The 22,087-nt window shown below is 46.6% G+C and overlaps 1 protein-coding gene across 1 annotated transcript in view; it reads right to left on the minus strand.

The window, feature by feature from the left end:
• HMCN1 (hemicentin 1) overlaps positions 1–22,087 on the minus strand; it is a 414,107-nt gene that overhangs the window by 17,488 nt on the left and 374,532 nt on the right. The window contains 14 exon segments of the mRNA XM_049777571.1: positions 14–142; positions 844–969; positions 2,947–3,060; positions 4,635–4,769; positions 5,588–5,707; positions 6,328–6,390; positions 11,029–11,266; positions 12,937–13,058; positions 14,540–14,677; positions 14,970–15,119; positions 19,385–19,555; positions 20,348–20,518; positions 20,917–21,087; positions 21,415–21,585. Coding sequence (XP_049633528.1) covers positions 14–142; positions 844–969; positions 2,947–3,060; positions 4,635–4,769; positions 5,588–5,707; positions 6,328–6,390; positions 11,029–11,266; positions 12,937–13,058; positions 14,540–14,677; positions 14,970–15,119; positions 19,385–19,555; positions 20,348–20,518; positions 20,917–21,087; positions 21,415–21,585 — 2,019 coding nt within the window.

Consider the following 22,087-nt stretch of genomic DNA (forward strand, 5'->3'; position numbering starts at 1 on the left):
GCCATCCACTTACCCACACAGGGTTTGCCGAGTCTTTGCGCCCGGTGGCCCCGTGGGCACACACATCGGTAGCTGCCTCTGGTGTTCTCACACACCTGGTTGTAGCGGCACTGGTGGGCACCATCTCTGCACTCGTCAATATCTGCAGACCCGAAAGGGCATGAGCTCCTGTGATTTCCGTTCAGACTAAAATCACTCTGCCCTACAGGTCATGCGCTAGACTTGTCAAAGGTGCACACAGACCCCCACCTTGTGACCATAACTTGAGGTCACAACTCAAGGCTTTAGTATCCCACGTCTGAACTGCCCTTTACCTACCCTCTGATTGCTCCCCATATCGAAAAGAATTTTTATTCTCACTCTTTTTGTTAGTTTTGTCAGGACTTACTTCTGATTCTGTGCTCAGGGGTTTACTCCTGACTATTTTTAGACAACATATCTGTGCCAGGCATTGAACCCAGGTTGTCTGTACATAAGGCAAATGCTCTGCATGTTGGATCATCTCTCTGTCCCCACCTGCTATTTCTCATTAGGATTATCATTTTTACTACTATGGCTACTATTATCATTTTGTGTGTGTGTGTATTTTGGCTTCCTGGGATCTCTGTGTTCTAGAATCACTCCTGGTAGTACTTGGAAAACCACAGGCAGTTCTGGGGATCAAACTTGGGCAACTGAGTGCAAGGTAAGCGCTTCCCCTCTTCTCCACCCTCATCCTCTTTTCTGCTCCTGTAAGTACTTATTTTTCTAGCTACTCAACTCTGCAGACCCTGCGTGAAACAGACAGACATCTTGGCCTGGCCAGAAGGTAAGTGTGGGTCTGACTGAACTGTGGACACTCACCCACGCAGCTGCCATTCTGGGCTTTGGTCATGCCACTTGGGCAGAGGTCAATGCACCTGTAGCCTCCCCGAGTATTCTTGCAGTGCTGGTCTGGCCGGCACACGCTCTGCCGACACTCGTTTATGTCTGAGCAAAAAGAATGAAGGTTATACACTGGGAAAACAAACTCTCCCACTTTTCTGTAAAAAAGTACTTTTATATTTGATTCTTAAAATATTTTTTGATTAGGAATGGGACTGACAGCACAGTGGGTAGGGTGTTAGTCTTCTATGTGTTTGACCTGGATTCAATCCTCAGCATCCCATATGGTTCCCCCACCACCACCACCCTGAGCTTGCTAGGTGTCATTTCTGAGTGCAGTGTCAGGAGTAACACCTGAATACTGGTGGATGTAAAAAAATAACAAATATATTTTTTGAATTTCTGGACTACACCCAGCAATTCTCAGGGCTTACTTCTGGCTCTGCACTCAGAGATCACTCCTGGAGGTGCTGGGGGGAATCGTATGGGATGTAGAGGATAGAATCAGGGTTGGCTTCATGAAAGGTAAATACTTTCCCTGCTGTGCTATCACTCTGGCCCAGAGCTTCTCCATTTTCTGAGACCTGAGTTTCGTTCCCATGTGAAACACCTTCCTGACCTCATATACCTCATTCACCTCAGTGGTGAAGCAAATACTATTCTTTTTTTTGTTTTCTTTTTTTTTTTTTTTAATTTTTCTCTTTTTTTCTTTTCTTTCTTTTTTTTTTGTTAGCTTTGCAAATACTATTCTTAATGCATTGTATCTTGTGACATTTTAAAATCTTTTCTCCAGCTTACAACATGCTCTCCGAAAATGTAATGTGTTCACAGACATATAGGATATATATGAGTCATTTTACATTATAGAACTTGAATTTTTCTGGGAGGAAGATGTGGTGGGTGTGATTTGAAATATTGCTTTGGTGTTCAAAATTTTGAGGATTTGGCTTGTTTCTTTTCATTTCAAAGCCATACCCAACAGTGCTGAGGGCTGATGCTGGCTCTGCACTTACAATCACTCCTAGCAGGGTTTGAGGGATTTTATGAGGTGCCAGGGATTAAATCTAGATCAGAAATATGGAAGACAAGTGCCCTTAGTGTGCAAGGCAAGTACCTATTCATTTTACTATCAATCTGATCCCAATTTTATTTTAAAATAAGGCATAACTCACCCTCCACCCCATGACTATGCAATCAACAGCAATATTCATTAATAATAGACATGATGTGGGGTCAAGGAATATGGCTGGGTGATAGAGCACTTTCCTTGCCTGTGTGAGGTCCCAGGTTTAATCCCTGGTACCACACAAAAAGAATGAGTTCATTAAAAACAAAGATGAGGAACCAGAGTGATATTGCAGCAGAAAGCACTTGCCTTGCATGAGGTCAACCCAGGTTTGATCCCTGGTATCCCATATGGTTCCTTGAGCAATGTCAGAAATAATTCCTGGGCCCGAAGAGATAGCACAGTGGCGTTTGCCTGGCAACCAGCCGATCCAGGACCAAAGGTGGTTGGTTCGAATCCCGGTGTCCCATATGGTCCCCCGTGCCTGCCAGAAGCTATTTCTGAGCAGACAGCCAGGAGTAACCTCTGAGCACTGCTGGGTGTGGCCCAAAAACAAAAAAAAAAAAAAAAAAGAAATAATTCCTGAGTGTAGACAGGAGCAACTTGAACATTGCCCACTGTGGCCCAGAAACCAAAAGGAAAAAAAAAAACGATGAGCTCAAGTTCCACTAAGAAATTACAAACAAGGGTCATAGAGATAATACAGTGGGGGAAGGGGCTTGTCTTGCAGAGAGCTGACCCAGGTTTAATCCCTGCCACCCCACATGGTCCCCTGGACACTGTCAGGAATAAGTCCTGAGTGCAGAGCCTAGGTTAACCCTTGAGAACAGCCAGATGTGGCTCCAAAACAAAACAAAAAAGGAAGTTTAAAAAAGGACTGGGGAGACACTCAAAGGGCTGTATCTTATGCTTTGATTGTGGAGGGCCCAGTGTGATCCCTGTGCTGCTTGGTCCATTGAGCACTGTTGGGCATGAACCAGAAGCAAAGAGACACAAAATTGTGTGTTTGGCTTTACCCAGGCACTTCCTGCCTCTCAGCTGGTAGCCAGGCTCACAGTCACACTGGAAGCTCCCGATGGTGTTGGAGCAGCTCTGCTGGCACGGGCTGGCCTCTTGGCACTCATTGATGTCTGCGGGACACAAGACACTGTTAGGGAGCAGGAAAGTTCCTCCTGTCGTTACTCTGGAACTCAAACATGTCCTCCAAAATAAGTCCAATGCAGCTGTTCTTGAAGGTGACTTGAAAATCTACCTTTCCCTCCCTCTTTTTTCTTCCTTCTTCCTTTTTTCTTTTCCTTCCTTCCTTCCTTCCTTCCTTCCTTCCTTCCTTCCTTCCTTCCTTCCTTCCTTCCTTCCTTCCTTCCTTCCTTCCTTCCTTCCTTCCTTCTTCCTTCCTCCTACTTTTCTTCCTTCCTTCCTTCTTCCCTTTCCCTCTTTATTTCTTTTTATCCCTCCTTCCCTCTACACCCCTCCTCTGTTTTTAAGCCATACTTGGTGATGATCCAGGCTTACTCCTGGCTCTGTACTCAGGAATCACTCCTGATGGTGCTTGGGGTACCATATGGGATGCCGGGGATTGAACCTGGATCAATCATGTGCAAGGCAAATGTCCTGTACTAAATAGACATATTTATTTTTTGGGCCTCACCGGTTGATGCTCAGGGGTTATTCCTGACTCTGGACTCAGGATCAATCCTGGTAGAGCTTGTAGGATGCCAAAGATCTAATGAGGGTCAGCTGTGTACAAGAGACGTGCTCTCTCTGCTATCCTATTGCTCCAGTTCCACGACAGCTGAGCAACATTCCTGGGCATTACATGAACTACTGCCCTTTTACTTACACATTCTGTGCCTCAGTCAAAATTCCCTGTTGGTGGTTTTACCTCTAATTTTCAAAATGTGGAGGTATCAAGAGGTGCTCTGGTAGCAGTAAGATAAATAAATGGCCCATCTAGACATTGGAGATATTATTTGGGAAGAGAGGTATGAAGAGCAGGAAGCAAGTGACCACAGTTAAGAAGCTAATCTAAAAGGGCTCCAAAATGATCTTCTCGTGAGGCAGTGCTTGAGACAGGAGAAAAGGCTCCAAGAGGCTATTCCAGAAGCTGTGAGAAGGCTCAACAGGCGAGCCATAAACTGATTTGCTTTTATACCATTGACAGCTGGCATATGCCACTGCTCATTTTCAAAAGCCAAAGAACGCATGTCATCAAGAGAGAGGCCAATGGATTTGTTTATTCTGTTGGGGATCACACCCAGCAGTGCTCACCTAATGCAGTGCTCTGACCTGGTGCTCTGGGGCCTCTGAGCCTCCCTCTTGGCCCCAAGTGAACTCCAATATTAGGTCAGGCCTTTGGGTGTTAAATGATGGGGCAAGGAAGTACATAACCTACCACTTTGGGGCAAGAGTTGGGAGAGGAGGGACAAAGGGATTTTTCTGAACTTTCTGCTTCATCTGCTGTGAGTGACCTCAGGAGACTGCTCTCCAAGGTCAAGTGTATGGCCCTTTGGCAATATAGTTCTGAGTAGTTTCACACCAGCAAAGAGTTTTAAACAAAACATGAATGTTATAGGATCCACAAGGCAGGTGGGTTCTCCAACCTTAGCATAAGAAGACAAAACAAGGGTTCCAGGTTTGTACAGGGGGGGTCTCTCACACAATGCTGAAGGTGGCCAAGCCCCTGCTTAGACCTTAGTGTCTGTACCTTGGCAACTGAGCCCATCCGAGGTCCTTCGGAAGCCAGATCCGCAGCGCACCACACAGCGGTAGGAGCCGATGGTGTTGTCGCAGTCCTGGGCTGGGGGGCAGCTATGGCTGTCCAGAGAGCATTCATCGATGTCTGCAACAGAGTGAGCACCTGGTTGTGGCTAACCCCCACCCCCATAGAATTCAGGGTGCGGCCAGAGCAGGTATGAGACAAGATGAGACAGCCGTTGGACAACATGGTGGATGCATGAATCTTTGACATGGCTGTGAGGGAGCCTCATTTTACTGAACCCCCCAGCCCCTTACAAAGTGAAGTCCAAAAGACAACAGTGATGTTTGTGTGCTTTTATGGGATGGTTCATCAGGCCATCATCTCATTGCATCTGGCCCAGGCAGCTCTGAGACTTCTAGGATCTCCATCAGTGTGTGTGAGGGGAACCCCTTGGGAATGGGGCCTGGCAGGAGTCTGTGCTCCTTTCATCATTACAAATAAAGTGACACCACTATGTTCTGACACAGCTCATCAAACCCAGCCCAGCACTACTGCACAGCAAGGTCTGGTTCCCTTCATGCCCCAAGTGCTGCAGGGACCAGATAGTAGAATCCTACCTGCTGGGTCCACGTATGGATGCAGGAAAGTGGTTCTAGTCTTTCACACTTAAGCCGGATTGTTTTTGGCTGCAATTAAGACTGGGGGGCCAGGGACCAGCTCATCACATGTGACCCACTTCTTGGTTAGTACCCTGGGAACTTTTCCTGTGTCCAGACACATTAAGAGGCCCCACGTCTCTGTACAACTTAGCCCTCAGGTGGCCATGGAAACGGTTCCATCACTACGGGCACCGCTGCTCATTGGACGGCAGAGCAAGCATCCTTTCTCTCCTTCAGCCAATCACGGCACTCTCTGTGCCTGAGAGTGGGATCTGGCCCGGCCAACTCCACTGCACCTACCTTGGCAGGTTCTGCCATCAGCAGCAATTGCGAGGCCCGGTGGGCAGGAGCAGGAGAAAGTGCCCACGGCATTGTGGCAGTGGTGGGAGCAGGGAGTCCCAGCTGCACACTCGTCCTCATCTGAAAGGAGGAGTCAGGAGGCACAGTGAGCTCATACCCTGCTCTCTTGGCTGCAGCAAAGGCTCCAAGGCCACATCTGCCCTGGGCCCAGAAACCGAGGTTGGTCTGGGGCCTGAGAGGCTGTGATGGAGAATGGAGGCCTCTGCCTTCCTAGATTGTCGTTTTACTATACATATCCCTCCCTGGCTCCTGTCTGGGGACATTCAGCCCCATGAAACAGAAGAACAAAGAGGTCGAGAATTGCCCAGGCCCCTGGGGGGTTCTGGAGTCTGAACTCAGGAGAAGGATTCTGGATGCCTTGTCACTGGCGTCCAGGATGAGGAGGTGCTACTGTTGGGAATTGTGTACACTCCACGCCATCAAGGCTTTGGGCTTGATTTTTAATCTTTACTCCAGTGTCCTCTAATTCTTAAGGTAGCTTAGGTAATGCCCATTTCCCCCTGTATTTTGGGGCATCTAGAGAACTGAGAGTCTGCAGGGGTAACCATGTGCACTGAGTGTCCAGAGGGCTGACTATGCACATTGACCATCTGGCTAAATGGCAAAACAGCTGCATCGGATGGTGCATGTTGTCTGCCTCTTTAGAACAAAGAATACACGCTGTTCCTTCCTCTACTTACCAGCACAAAAAGGTCCGACTGAATCCAAGAAAAACCCAGTTGGGCACTGGTTACTTCGATCTCCTGCCAGAGAGGAAGACATGTTAGAGGGGGGTGCTAAGAATGGGGCCATTAGGCAGAAACACATTTGCAAGAGGTCCATTAGAAAGGGGTCAGGAAGTGGATGTCAGGAAAAGCCTCCCCAGACAAGCCAGAGATGAGGGGAAAGGACAATAGATAAACTGTACTCTTGACAACCCGTGGCTGAGTGAGACTGTTCTGGAGAACTGCTCCCCCCTTTCTGGGCCACACAAATTCTACTCAGTGACCCCAGGGGTGACAAGGAGAAAAAATGTTCTGGACACGTGTGTGGGCAAAAGCCCCGAGTTCTTCAGTTATATAGCAAGTCAGTTGCCTTCTTGATAAAATCTGGTTCTCTCAGCTGAGCTCATTGCTTCATCCAAAGAGCAGGAACTCCACAGCTCTTGCTCAAAAAAATTAGTATGTCCTTGAAACTCAACATGTCCAGAAATGTGAGGACAAAGTGGGTCCAGGAAGAAGGGCTGGAGACAAAAGAATCCAGGAGCAAAGAGCACTTCCGGCTGGTTAGTACATTTGCATAATAGAACACACCATTGATAGAAGTGTTTACAGTCTCCATGGCAACCACTAGCTGGGACCAAGTAGGATCTGAGTTCAGGAAATCTGCACCCTAGGATCCTCAACAAATGCCAAAGGCCTGGACCTGCCTCTCCAGCTCTCGGAGTACTGAGGCCACATGCTTCTTGAGCTGAGGCTATGCTATGAAAGCCTCTGATGACTGTATGACACTTAGGGCTGCTCTTGGTCTGCCCACACTGGAACTTGAATGCTCCATTCCTGAAAAAGTCCCTGCTAGTGTTTTTCTGACTCATGGATTCTTTTCTGTAGGTCATATGCACTTGGAACCACCAAGAGCGGGTCTCACAGCTATGGTCCTGGGGGGACACAGTGGCAAGGGGAGCAGGGACATTTTCATAAAACACAATGAAGGCAGAGATCAGAAACAAGCAGCAGGTGAGTTCAGATTCTCCTCAGAAAGTAACTCTGTCATTACTGATGTAAGCAGTTTAGGAAAAAAAATCTAACAAATATATTAGGCAAAAAAAAAAAAAAATCAATCAGCAGCTCAACAAAATTCAACTTTCAAATTGCCAAGGCAGCTCATACACAACTTAAAAGGCAATGAAGAATGTAATGATTTCTCTGAGGGAAAATCTTAACACATTTTCCACAGCTCTGGGATTTCCGGAGGTGTTTTTTCTAAATCTAAATGCAGGAAGAGCCTGTATTTATTTTGATGATTTATTTTAATATTTTAGGTGCATTTCACAGAGGAAATGTGACCATTTGTTCATTTTCTTGAAGGTTCGTTCTAACTTTGAAATGTCTCTTGTTTCAATAGTGAATGGGCTCGATGGAGGTCATAAAACTTCCCAAGATTGCTTTTTCCATGACTTGAGAGCAAGGCTTCTGCTCGTATTTTGAGCATCAAAAAGCAAAATCCCAGAGCAAAAGCAGAATCTAATGGACAATTCATTTTTATTGGGAGTGGGGAACACCCAGCAGTGCTCAGGTTCTCCTCTTGGCTCTGTGCTCAGGCATCACTTATGTAGAGCTGAAGGGAACATATGGGATTCTAGGGATTGCACTGGGTTGGCTTCCTGCAAAGCAAGAGCCCTCCCCACTGTCCTGTCACTCTGGCCCCTGATCAGTTTCTAACTCGCATCTACAACAGAATCTGCAAGTCCCCAAGGTTTATCAGGTGCCAAAATATGGAAAGGATTCTAGGGCATATGGAAAGAGTGGCAAGAGTCATGTAGTTCTGCTGATTTCATGTAAATATATGCAGGGACCCACTTCCAGAATATCCTGTTCTGTGATGAGGACCTGGAGACTTGAGGTTACACAAGTTGTCTGCAAAGAATGAAGAAAGCTGGAACCAGGACTGAGAAGAGGGTATGTCTGATACACTTTTACCTCTGCCTAGGAAAACCATGAAGGATTTACTAAACAGTTTCCGAAGATGACACAGATGGTCCAAGAGTCCAAGAGATGAAGAACTCATTTAGCCCAAGAGCAAAGCAAACCAAAAATATTTGGACACAGGGACAGAGGGACACAGGAACACGTGACCAAACACTCAGGAGAATGGCCAAGGTCAAAAAGACCAGCAAGAGCAAGGGTAAACAAGAACATGCAAACTGTTGGTGAGAATGTAACTGTGGTACCAAATGAAGATGCTTTAATAAAAGAAAGGCAGAAACCATAGCTCTCTTGCAGAGGTGACATATGCAATGATTCAGACACTCATCTGAAGGCCTAAGTGTCCCCATGCATTTTGGAGCACTATTCACAGGAGCCCCAAGTTACAAGTTAACCAGGAGCCCTGGAGTGAGACAGTAAACACAAAGGATGTGGCACATTTTCACTGTGGAATATTTCCCTGTGCTAGAGCAGATATGAATTCTTGCTATCACCAAATATTCTGGCTCAGTTTAGACTTAACTTCATGTGGAGTGAGTCCTATAGACATTAGATGATTCTCTGTAGCACAGAGATGCCAAGCAAAGAGAGGAAGTAAATGAAGGCAAAACAGACAAATGGTAGATGGTCCAAAAGGGGTCAGTTTAAAGTAAAAGACAATTTTGGATCTTCAGTGATAAACTTAATGTAGCAGGTTGGTTTCTGCTGGGAAATGTATGGGTTTCCACTGGGAAATGCATACTAGAAATGTATGCAGTCTTACAACACAATCCTTTCTCGACAAATCAGTATCAAAATGGAGTTGGACTCTCATTCTACACACCAGAAGAGACTGATGTCTACTGGTCTGAAAATCTCTTGGACAGCAGATAGATATGCCTTCATCTATACCAATCAAAAAGTCAAGGAGAATGTGGGAACCGGGTCATAACTGGAAGTCAGATAAATCTATCACTGCAATGGAGCTCCTCCAGGAGGACCCCACTGCACCTGCTCCACTTTGTTTTTTGGTATGTTTTGGGGGCACTCCCTGGTGGTGTATTTAGGCTCTGTGCTTTGGGTCACTTGCCCCTGATGATTCTTGGAGGACCATGTGGTACTGGGGTCAACTGCCCTCATCAATATATTCACTTAACATTTGGCATAAATGAATAAACAAGGTAAACATGGCTTACAAAACTTTTCATGATACTGAGTTGGGCTTGCAATGACCCCATAACCTACACATTAACCTCCTTTTATTTATTTTTTATTTTATTTTATTTTATTGGTTTTTCGGGCCACACCCATTTGATGCTCAGAGGTTACTCCTGGCTAAGCGCTAAGAAATTGCCCCTGGCTTGGGGGGACCATATGGGACACCGGGGATCAAGCCGTGGTCCTTCCTTGGCTAGCGCTTGCAAGGCAGACACCTTACCTCTAGCGCCACCTTGCTGGCCCCACCTCCTTTTATTTTAAAGGACCAAGGGTCTTAACTATTTCTAGTTTATGTGCATTGTTGGGTGAGACTCCCAGTACTGGTCATTTCTTAAGTTCTTAGGCCTCATTCTCCAGGCCTCCTTCAGCACCCACAGTTAAAAGGGGCTTGATTTATCTTTGTAATTGGCATCTAACTGACTAAATTTGCATAACCTGATGGCTTAAGGATAAACAAGCTTTTCACATTTATTTTTTCATTAGTCTTTCTTGTCAAAGTCTTGATTTTTTTTCTTTTATTTTTGATTATGGAGCCACCCACAGCAGTACTCAGGGCTTTCTCCTGGCTCTGTGCTCAGGGATCATTCCTGGTGGGGTTTGGGAGACCTTCTGGGGATCGAACTTGGGTTAGGCATGTGCAAAGCAAGATTCTTACCTATTGTACTCTTGGTTTGGTGGATTCTTTTCTCTTAGGGGAATCTGACTTCTTTCTTACTGATTTTCTAAGAGCCTGTCTCTATTGCAGTGAATTACAGTTGTTCATAATCATGAGATGTAATTTTCTTGGTATCTGTTTTACCTTCTTGATTATTTTTCTCCAAAGAAGAGGATTTCTTTATTTATTTAATGTGAAGCATGGTAGTTTCTACTGAGCAAAACTTGCTTAGGAACTTGTCATTATCAAAAAAGAGGGAGGAATGGGGGAAATAAAAGAGGGAAATATGTTCATGAGAGATCACAGGCTTCTCCAGTGTGGAAATAAGCAAGAAACATTGCTTTTGACTCATGGAGATTGGGGGGGGGGGCATTAGTTGAGCATAAGGAGTACCTTCATAGTATGGGTTAGGAATATCAAAACCCATGAGAAATAATTGATTCCCAAGAACAAATAGACTTGATTGCTCCAAAAGAGATGGTTTTGGGGGCTTTTCATCACAAGATCTCCATGTGTTTAGGACATGCAACAGCTCCAGGAGCCATAGTCATGGCATAGCAGGGTGGGTGCTTGCCTTGTACACAGCCAACCTTTGTTAGATCCTTGGTATCCCATTGGGTCTCCTAAGCCCACCTGAATGCAGAGCCAGTTATAAGCTCTGAGCACCATTGAGTGTGACTCAAAAACCCAAAATGGAAACAAAACTGCAGATGCCCCACTGCAAGACCTGACTATGCATAGGCTCAACCTTTGGTCTTTGTTGGGAAGAGCGTCCAAGAAGCTCCTGCGTCATTCTGAGAAGGGCCCAAGGGCAGAAGGCAACGGGTATCCTGCACCCCAAATACCTTTGGAAATGGCTGCACGGATCTGAAAGTCCAGGCTCTCGTCCAGGGGGCTGTAATGGGCGGTCACAGCTGAGGCCTGCAGCGTCTCCACCAGGAAGGGCATCCGCCCACGCGCCTCATCATAGACCACCGTGTGGTTCCAGGTGTAAGGGATGCTGATGCCGCCCTCAGCAAACAGCCGTGTAGACCGTGCATGCAGCTTCCCGGGGCCCGTCTGGATATAATCCTCACTGTAGTCCTGCAGAAGGTGATAGGGTTAGGGCATGTTCGCTGGGGTTGTGCCCAGTGATGGAGCTAAGGACCTTGATCAGTGTCTGAGGCGTTCAGGGACTCAAGCCTCCAGTGCAGATTTCCATAGGTTTCTACGGTTTCACCGTGGTGAGTACTTAGTTTAGGAAGGGGCTCAAAAGCATTGGCTAGCCTGTACAGTGGGGTAAGTGTTGGCCTTGCATGTGGTTGACCCAGGTTCAATCCCCAGTATCCCATAGGGTCCGTGAGTCTGCCAAGGGTAACCCCTGAATATAGAGCTAGGAGTAACCCTGAGCACTAGGTGTGGCCTAAAAAGGAATAAAACAACTAACCAACCAAACAAACATAAAGAACACTAAAACAAAACCACACCCAAAATTTGAGTTCCAAAGTCATAGCAATAGCAGCACAGTGGGGAGGGCAATTGCCTGCCAGGCAGTCCACCTGGGTTTGATCCCTGGATCCATAGAGTCCCCTGAGCCTACCATGAGTGATTTTTAGCACAGAGCCAGGAGTTAGCCCTGAGCATCACCTGGTGTGGTCTACTTCCCCCCTTAACCCCCCCCAAAAGGGGCGAGGCCAAAAGAAAATACAAAATGGTGATGGGGACTCTCATTTCTGAAATTCACAAGCAATTTCTGATTGGAGGGTTATACCCAGTGGTGTTTGGGGGTTACTCAGAGTTTGAGGGGCACTTCTGCTGGTGCCAGGGATAAAATCTGGGTTGCTTGTCTTGGAGGCATCTTAAGCCCTGACATCTCTCTCCTACCCTAAAGATTTACTTCCATTCTTTCTTGGGGGAGTGAGGGGTGAGCCACACCAGAAGTGGTCTTTGAGTACAAAGACAGCAGGAAGCCCTGAGCACTGCCCTTTGAACAGATGTTCTCGGCCCATTCCTGAAACCCAGTTACTGATCATGTAAAGACACACAAGCTACGCTACTCTTTAAAGCAAATGAGATACTCCCTGACTTGTCGCCTACTATCTTTTTTCAGAAAAACAAAAATGGAAACACAACGCTTTGGAAATGTGCCTTCCTGAAGCTAACATCAGGAAGGGCCAAAGGCGAGAAACCTTATTTGAATCACTGATTGGGGACCTGGTCCCAAAAAATAAAGTGAATCCCCTGGTAAGCAGCAACAGCCCAAGTGGTCCTGAAGATTTTGTTTGTTTTGTTTTGGGTCACCACTGGTGGTATGCAGGGGTTACTCTTGGCTGTATACACAGGAATCACTTCTGGTGGTGCTCGGGAGACTGTGTAGGATGCAGATATAAAACCTGGGTAGAACACGTGCAAGGCAAAGGCTGTACTATCATTGTGGCCCCAGAAGATTTATGGGGGGGGTTGCCAGACCCAGCGATGCTCAAGTTACTCTTGGTTCTGCACTCATGGATCATTTCCCTAGAAACTCAGAGGAATTCTGTGGGTCTCAGGGGATTGAATCCAGGTCAGATTCATGCAAGACCAATGCCTTTCCCACTGTCCTACTGCTTCAGCCAGGTCTGCAAAGATTTTTAATGAGGCCCAGCAAGTCCATCCCCATTGGACTGGCCCAGCCTTCTTCTCCATGAAAAGACCCATGGCATGCTTTGGTGGTTCATAGTGGAGGTGGGTGGTGGCCCCATTCCCAGGTCCCTCAGAAGGCTCTGTGATTTTACCTTTACGGTGACTTGGGCCAGGCCTGGGAGCTGCAGAATGTGGCCGCTGATGACTATGTCCAGCAGCAGGATGCCATTTGGGTCCAGACCTCGGGCTGTGTGCGTCATGCGCAGGATCTCCCCTGGGAATGCAGGACACATGTGTGAGCACAGGGGAGGGGTGCAATGGGCACCCCAATGCTACTCTGTCTTAGGCAGGGCTGGAACACCTGGTCTGGAAGCTGGGAAGAGTGTTTGAGATAACTGTTCTTTAGCCAGAGACCTGCACTGTAGGATGAACAGTTGATGCAAAAATTTACTTCTCTCCACAGTGAAAATGGGGAAGGTACAATTCTACCTGTGAGCACCCCACAAGCAGGCAACTGCATCTGGGGCCCTCCAGAAGCCAGGGGCCATGGGCTTGCCTTTCTTAGGGCTGTGCTCCCAATCCTTCCAAAATACCCCAAAAGGGCATCTTTATGGTGGGCAGTCAGGAATGGAACAGCCATCTCCCATCCTGGGATCAAAGCCAATTAGGGTCGGGTCATAGGCAGGGTTTAGGTTTAGGGTCAGGGTGAGGGTCAAATTTGCATTTAGGGTCAAAATCACAGTGAGATTCAGGATTATGTGTAAGGATTTCAGGTGAGGGTTCTGGGATGAGGGATATGGGTTAAGGGTGCTGGGTAGGGTGAGATGTTAAGATCAGGAGTCAAAGATTCTGGGTTATTTAGAGTTGGGAATTTAGAGTTGGGATTAGGGTGTGCTGATGGAGATCTTGGCCCTGCTTTGGGCATTGTGAACTAGGTGTCTAAACTCCCCTTTCCCCATGGAAAGAATAGATCACAGTCTTTCATGTAATAGTGACAGAGGATAAAGCCACAAGTCTTCTCTCTGTTGGTTGTACTTCAGCTTCCTGTGAGAAAATTCTAAAATTGCTTGCTTGGCTCTAGCACCAAAAACTAAAGCCTTGTTTTTCTAGCAAAGAATCTCTCATCTGCTCAAGTTTGGCTTTTAAAATCTTCCTCAAGAGTTAGAGATAGGGGCTGGCGAGGTGGCACTAGAGGTAAGGTGTCTGCCTTGCAAGCGCTAGCCAAGGAAAGGACTGCGGTTCGGTCCCCCGGCGTCCCATATGGTCCCCCCAAGCCAGGGGCAATTTCTGAGAGCTTAGCCAGGAGTCACCCCTGAGCATCAAATGGGTGTGGCCCGAAAAACCAAAAAAAAAAAAAAAAAAAAAGAGTTAGAGATAAACAATAGGAAAGAAAGAAAGAGAAAATCTTGGAGGCATTTAAAAAGAAAAAAAACCTCTACTATTGGAAGGCATATCTGCTCAAGTCAGTTAAGTTTAGAGCAAAATAAAATCCCCCCCTTTTGGGGGGAGCTCCTGACTCAATTCTCAGGAGTTACTACTGACAGAGTTTGGTGTGAGAGACCCAAGGTGGCAATGGGAGAGCACCACTGAGCCCCCTAAAAGCCCCCTGCAGTCTCTGCGGTTGGCATCTTATTTCTAAGATGCCACTTGTGGTGGCTGTAATCCAAACCTGTGAATATTCTCGGTGGCAGCACTACCTCACCAAGAACTCACGTTTCACAAATAGAAATAGTCACTAAATTCAGCTGTACTGACCTGTTGCAAATTCCACTTGGGTTTCTCGCTTAAAGACTGCATTGGTGAGTGTGAAGCCATTCACCGCCCCTCCAATTTCCTTTGCAGTGGTCCAGTAGATGGGGTTTAGAATAGAAACAATCTTTCTCATTGCTGGACCTAAAAAGAACAACAAGAAAGAATAATGGCAGTGATCAAGACAACCATGTACAAGCATTGCCTTCTTAAAGGTGACCTCATATCATCTTCAAAAGCCACAAAATAAAGACCAGAGCCCATGATTGGAATTATAAAAAAAAAAAAAATGGACCGTTATACCCAATCATTTAGTAACAGCATCCCGTAGAAATGTCATTTGGAAGTAACAGTTTTTTGAACATATACGTTTAGTATATAGAACATAGTAAGGGGGAGTTCGACTATCGGTTCAAATCAGGATTCAATCCCTTACCAATACTTCGGGGCACATTGGTGATTCTGGCGTGTATTATTCTACTATCAGAGGTAGGGCTCTCTGTGACCGTGGCATTCAGGAAAGCAATTCCAAATTCAACATCATTAATGTTTCCAATAACACTTCCTCTGGCTTGCTGGGGCCCCCCTGGTGGGGAAAGAAAAAACATTCTTGGTTAAGGAAACAGGGTCTGCTGAATTATGTGGAGAGGAGACACGTAGTTGCTGACAGACTCATAAATGCTGTGAATTTCCGAAACATCTGAACAGAATAGAACATGCTGCTTGCACCCACCCTGCTCTCACTGCCCCTCATTAGTTGGTCACATCAGCAGTTTATCTCATGGCACAAAGGATGGGCACAAAGAATACGACCAGTTTCCAGCACCTCAGCGCCGACTCTTGACTTCCCCATCCTGCAAGGCGGCCCTCAGAGCCTCTGTTTGCAGACTGAGAGTCAGGTTTGAAGTGTCCAGTGGTACAGCCATGATGGAGGCACAAGGAGGTAGTAGTGAAATGAGGATGGGGCTGCTGAACCCTTTTTCCTTCCTCCTGCTTCCTTTGGTAACAGTGGTCTCTCTAGGGGCAGGGGCTATAATGTCTGGGGTTCATATGTGGGGTGTGTTGAGTTCTTGGCACTAAATACATATGGAAAATAATTCCCTTGAGAAACATCCATACTTCTATGATGTGAACTTCATATGAGACACTCAGATGGAAAAATGATTGTGCCAAAGAGATAGTACAGTGGGTAAGGCACTTGTTCTGCATACAGGTGATCCAAGTTTGATCCCCCCAGTATCCCTAAGGTCCACCAAGATCCACCAAGGGGGATCACTAGGTGTGGCCACAGCTGGGTGTGACCCTCCTCCAAAAGAATGGTGTGATTTTGAAAAAGTCTCTCTGGCATGGTAATAATGCTATGTTTCCTTTCCTTTCACTAGAAAGGAAAGGAAAGGAAGCAGGGGCAATAGCCTGCTTCCCAGCACCAACTGGATGGTTGACACATCTTGGGATGAGAGTCAGGCTCCTTGGACAGGGGAAGCAGACCTGCTCAATCCTGCATTAGGGGCCAGCTCTTTTTCAATTTCTCTCTAACTGAGGTAACAATGGGTTCCTAAAAGATAAATGTTTATTTTCTTCAGCTGTATGATGCCAGCACAGCAGTTCCACTACCACAGTGCAGCTGCCCCTCTCACCCTCCCATTCACCCCTGCACCCAATCACCACAGTCCTCCACCTCACATCTCTGCAACCCACATTCTTCTACTCACTATAAACCATTCTCTCCACCTCACACCCCTGCACCACTCACCAGAGACCCACATACATCCCTCTACCACATGCCCCTGCACCCACATCCCCCCACCATATACGCCTACACCCACTAACCAGATCCATCTCTCCACCTCACACTCCTATACCACTCACTACAGACCCAAATGCTCCACAACCCCTGTACCTAAATTCCTCCATCACACACCTACACCCCTCTACCACACCCCTGCACCCATTCACCACATACCCACATCCCTATACTTCATAGCCCTATATCATCTCATGACTGCACTAATGTCCCTCTGTCTCACACCACTGCTCTGGTACAGGCCATTCCCACAGCCTTAGGAACCTCAGCTTTGTGGTCAGGGTTCAAGGGTCTGTTCTCATTTGCCTTCAAACCCTTGCTTGACTTCTTCATATTCTACACGTGTGAGATCATCTTGTATTTGTCCCTCCGACTCATTTCACATATTATGACCCCTTCCAGGACACACTCTGTTGATGTAAGATTCCATCTTTTCTTACAGTTGAGCACAAATTCACTGTGAAGAGGCTGCACCATCTTCTTTCATCATCTGTCCATTCACCCAAGTGTGGGCCTCAGTTCCTAACTATTGTTAAAACTGCACAGTGAACATAGGGGTGAACTGATCTTTTTGAACTGGCCTTTCATGCTCTGTAGGTTTATACCTCGGAGTACAAAGACTGTTCTCGTTAAACCTGTTGGCTTTCAGAAATCCATAGTTTTCCATAGAATCACTGTACATTGAGACAATAGTGAATGTAGATTTCTCCCTGTTCATGTTTTGGACAGCACTGGTTATTTTTGGTCTTTTGGATGGATGCCATTTTCACTGGTATGAGGTAACCTGTCAACATCGTCGATTTGCTTTTCTGTACCCTGTGAAGAGGAACCTTTTCTCTCAAAGTCTTGTTGGCCTTCTCACTCTGTTCACTGGAGTAGTGTTTGTTTATTAATTCTCATTTTTTGGAAAGCGTTTTGCTAGTTCTTTTGTTATATATTGGACTTTGTGAGTGCTATGTAGTATTAACCCTTTATCAGATATAAGGCGTCTCACTCAGCAAGCATTTTAGTGATAGTTTCTTTTGCAGCATTGATATTAATTTTCAGCTTGATAAAATCTCATTTGTTTCATTTTTAGCTTCTAATGTCCTTACTGGTAGATTCAAATTATTGAAGCTATTACTGAAGCCAATATATAGATGATTTCACTTCTTCAACTTTCATACATGGAAGTAGGTAATGGAAGGTCTGATTTCATTTTTGTATATGGTTCCGTTTTCCTATCCAGATTGATGTTCTTGTCTCCTTTGTATAATTATACTACATTTGTAGACATATTTCTGGGCTCTCAATCTGACTCCATTGTTTTTTATGCCAATGCCATACCATTTGAATTACTGTATCTTGATAGTATAGCTTAATGTCAGAGCATGTGATGCCAACCATCTTCTTTCTCAAGATTTGTTTTGACTATTCAGGAGGTTTTCAATTGCTAGTTGTTTCAGGTACCTCATGTATTGCTACACACTGAGACAGTTGTAGAAAATGCAATGAGTATAGTGGTTCAGCATTTTAATATGCATTACTTGGGCAATCAGTGAGAGCAAACACTTTTCTCACATTGATTTAGCCTTAATGCTGAATTCCCCATTCATCTTTTCATCAATGATTGAAGGTGCAAATGGCAACAAAGGGGAAATATATGTGATGAGCTCCAAAAAGAGCTTATTTAGTGAAGGGGGTGGTGTCCTGTGTTTGTTAAGACTTATATAGATAAATGTGAACTAAAGGACTAGTGTACAAGGTAAATTCTCAGCATGGTATATAAAGAAAGAATGAGTTTGGTTACATGAGTGACAGTTAGTTGTTCACTGAATTGGGAAGCAGCAGAAGGGATTCCATGAAGGTAAAGTGCTTATGTCCCTGAATCAAGAGCTGTTGGTTTGCTACATGTGAGAAAGCCTGAGGTTCAGGGAGCAAAGTGAATGAAGGAACCAGTTACAAAAGGGTAGGGGAGGAGAGTTCGCCAACTTCTCCTTAGGATGTATTGGAGACCTGGAGGTCACTCTGGACCTTCTGTCTAGTCCTAGAGGAGGGTGTAGTGTACCACCCATATCATACCGAGAGCACTGCTCTACCAGGACCCCAGTTCTCTGGTGAGTATGGAAATGAGTCCTAGTGCTTAGAAGACATCTTAGCTTCTCCTTTTGGTTCCTGAATGAGATCCTTGACACTGAATGAGATCTCAGTCCTCCTGGGAATTCCTTCTGCCACCAAGGTATTGACTCCACCAGAAACATTTCCGTCTAGATAGAGGGACACGGTCCTGCCTACACACCTGGCCTACACCAGGCCATCATGCCATTGTCCATCAGTGGGTGGCAGGGCTGAGAAGTGGCTGCCCAACAAAACAGGACTTCTAGAATTCTCACCTTACTTGACAGTGTTTCAGCACCAAGAAGCACTACTGGAGATCAGATGCTGTAATCCAAGCATCCCTTACTACTGTCCAGTGGTGGTCCCCAGGGCACTATTCACACTTGTGTTTTTGGCATTTCCACTCAAAAATGAGCATAAGCAGATATATTGCCTTCATTTGTCAGCCTGGACTTCCTGTCTGAGTCTCCAGCAAACTCTTCCAGCTCTGACCCCAACCCTGCACTGGCATTTTTGACTTCACAGACCTCCTCCTCCTCCTGCAAAAGCCTGAATGTGGTGAGCCCTGCAGAGGGCAGCACATGTTCTCTGAGTCTCCATTTCAGAGCCAGTCTGTTTTGTACCTATTGACCTGTTTATTAATTTTGTGAGTTATTTTTTGAGGTGGGACCCATGCCAGTTCATTGATCTGGGGACTTTGTGGAGCTGAGGGTCAAACCTAGGCCTAGGGCCTCTTGTGTGCAAAGCCTGCATGCATCCCACTAATCCATTTCCCTAGTCCCACAGTTTCTGTCCAGTCATTTGCTTTGCGGGTCACACCAGTGTTGCTCAGATGCCCCTCTTGGCTCTGTTCTAGGGAGCTGGAGGGCACACTCTTTTAGCAGATGCAGAAAAAGTCAGGACATGGCAGTGTTAGAGCCCCTGAGCTTATAGCGAGCAGTGGCACTTACCTGGACAGGTCTGCGTGTTACACCTGGAGATTTGTGTTTCATCGCCTGTGCAGGGACGGCCGCTCTGGGAGGGTGCGGGTTTGTCACAGTCCCGCTTGCGAGTCCTCTCCCCACCTCCACAGGATGCAGAGCAGCCACTCCAGCTCTGCCAGCTCCCCCAGCTCCCGTCCACTGACAACAAAGGGGATAGAACATCAGGAGCAGAGCAGCACAGAGGGGAACACAGCTCTGTCTGCCCTATTCCCAGGAGATGGGAGAAGGGAGGAAACTTTATGCCCCCAGCAATTAGGAGAAGGCATCATGCAAAAAACTCATCCCACTCTCAAAAGAGTTGAAAGTGATAGGAAGCTCTCACTCCCCCAGGCTGAAGCAGAACTGCGGTGGACAGCTGGGTGACACAGTTTAGCCTGTTCTCAGGAGACCAGAAAGTGAGGATGCTCCATCATCCTCTCCAAGCCTCATTCTATTCTTGTGAGATTTCAAAGTTGGGACCTCTCACTCCACCTCAGAGGAGCAGGGCTGCAGGTACAATCTCACTTGAGTGACAATCTGCCTTACTCTTGAGACCAGAAAGTCAAGGATGCTCTCTACGACCCCCTCCAGGGAGGAGCAGCGGGCTCCTTTCATCCTAGTCCTGAGACTTTAACATGGGGGTGGGGAGGGAACCCTAACAAGATTAGGGCAGTAGGTATGACTCTCACGTGGGTGGCCTTGTCTACCCTGCATTTACAAGATCAGAAGGTGAGGACACCTCCAAGCAGAGTGGACACAGCTCATCTTGTTCTCTCGAGATTTAAAGGCAGGAATAAACACTCTCCTCCCATTCCCCAGGACTAGTTTACTGGGTACAACTCTCAGCCCATGTCATAAGATCTGAAAGGATAGAGATGTTCCCCGTCCCCATCCCTTAGCCCTCACTAGGGAGGTGAAAGGCTGTCGAGGCCAGCCTGAGTACTTGCTCACCGGGACACGGGTCCATATTGCAGCGTTGGATCTGGGAGTCAGGGCCCCCGCACATTCTTCCACCATGGGCTGGCCTAGGGCTGTCACATGTGCGGTACCGACGCATGTGACCCCCGTTGCATGTCCGGCTACATAGGCCCCAGCCATTCCAGGGACTCCAGTGACCATGAACTACAACACAGGCATTGGGACAAACCATCTGGACAAGTCATTGAGCACACATAAGTGGAGTTGATAGTATTTAAGGGGCTGCATGCAGGAGGAGTATGCAGAAAGCACTGCATGCTGAGATGTCAAGGGTCCAGCACGACCTTTGAAAAGGATTACCCATTGGACACTGGGTATTGTGTCCTGGGAAGAACTGATAAAAGGCCTGTTTCCTGTCCACAGCAGCCAAAGGCCATATCCAATATCACAGTCTATGACCGGCAAAACACATGGCAACGTAGCATTTCCATACCCTCCACCAAAGTAGACAAAGCTAGTGGTTGAGTATTTGAACTTTCAGGAGCCAAGGCAACAATGAAATCCTAAGAACGAATTAAGGCGACTCACTGTCTCACACTCACTTGGACAAGGGTCTGTGTTGCAAAAATCACTCTGGGTATCAGTCCCTTCGCAGGTGGTTCCTCCGTATTGGGGAACAGGATTAGAGCAATCCCGGGTACGCTGCCTGGCACCCCCACCACAGGACACAGTGCAGGAACTCCAGCTGGCCCAGTCAGTCCAGCTGCCATCAACTGGGAAGGACAAATGAAAGTGCTGAGTTACGGCTTCCAGAGGAGCCCAGGCATAAGTGATTGAGATAATGACATTTATTTATTTATTTTTATTAGCTGTCTGAATTTGGTGGGGGCAACACCCAGCAGTACTCAAGACTTGCTCCTGGTTCTGCTCAGGGATCACTCTCTGTGGGGCTCAGGGGACCCCATGCAATGTTGGGACAGAACCAGGGTTGGCTGCATGCAAAGTAAATGCCTTCCTGCTGCTCTCTCTCTCCAGCCCTTTGACACTGACTGACTCTTCATAGCGAGGGCTTTGGGACTACCACAAGGTATTTCTCTTACCTGGGCAGTGTCTCTCATTGCAGCCTTGTGTCTGAGTCCCTGCACCCTCGCAATACGACCCCCCAAATGATGGGGGAGGGCTATTGCATAGTCTGGTTCGGGTCTGGCTCCCTTTTCCACAGCTATGGCTGCACATACCCCATGGCTGCCACGAGCTCCATGCTCCATGAACTGTGGGTGTCCCAAGAGACAGTGTCGAGTCAGAAGCATGTTTATTCAAGAAACAAAATCAGACCAATAAATTAACGCAGTAATGAGCATGGCTTGCCAGAATGTAAAACCACTGAAAGTGACCCAAAAGGAATCATAACAAATGATGTGCTTCCTCTATCCTTCTTGGGAGATTTTCATGGAAATTTGTGTCTATAGGGAAATGCAGGTCACTTCATGCCAAAAGAAATGCTTAAGGTTATCCAAAGGGGCTCTTTTATTAAATTACATTTGATGAAACCACCCCATGTAAGCTCAATTGGCACTTGGAAATTCTAGTGAAATAGTTCTTTGTGCTCCATATTCTGGGAAAGACAGAAGGAACTAGAAAATGTCAGAAAGGAAGATCTAGATGCATTTAAAAATGATGCCGTTTTTTCCGTAGCGATACCAGGACCTCAGGAGGTAGCTCATAGCTGGATTCACATGTATGTTTACGAATCTTTGAGGCTCTTTCAACATC

The sequence above is a fragment of the Suncus etruscus genome, chromosome 7 (assembly GCF_024139225.1).
Source record: "Suncus etruscus isolate mSunEtr1 chromosome 7, mSunEtr1.pri.cur, whole genome shotgun sequence".
Classification (NCBI taxonomy): domain Eukaryota; kingdom Metazoa; phylum Chordata; class Mammalia; order Eulipotyphla; family Soricidae; genus Suncus; species Suncus etruscus.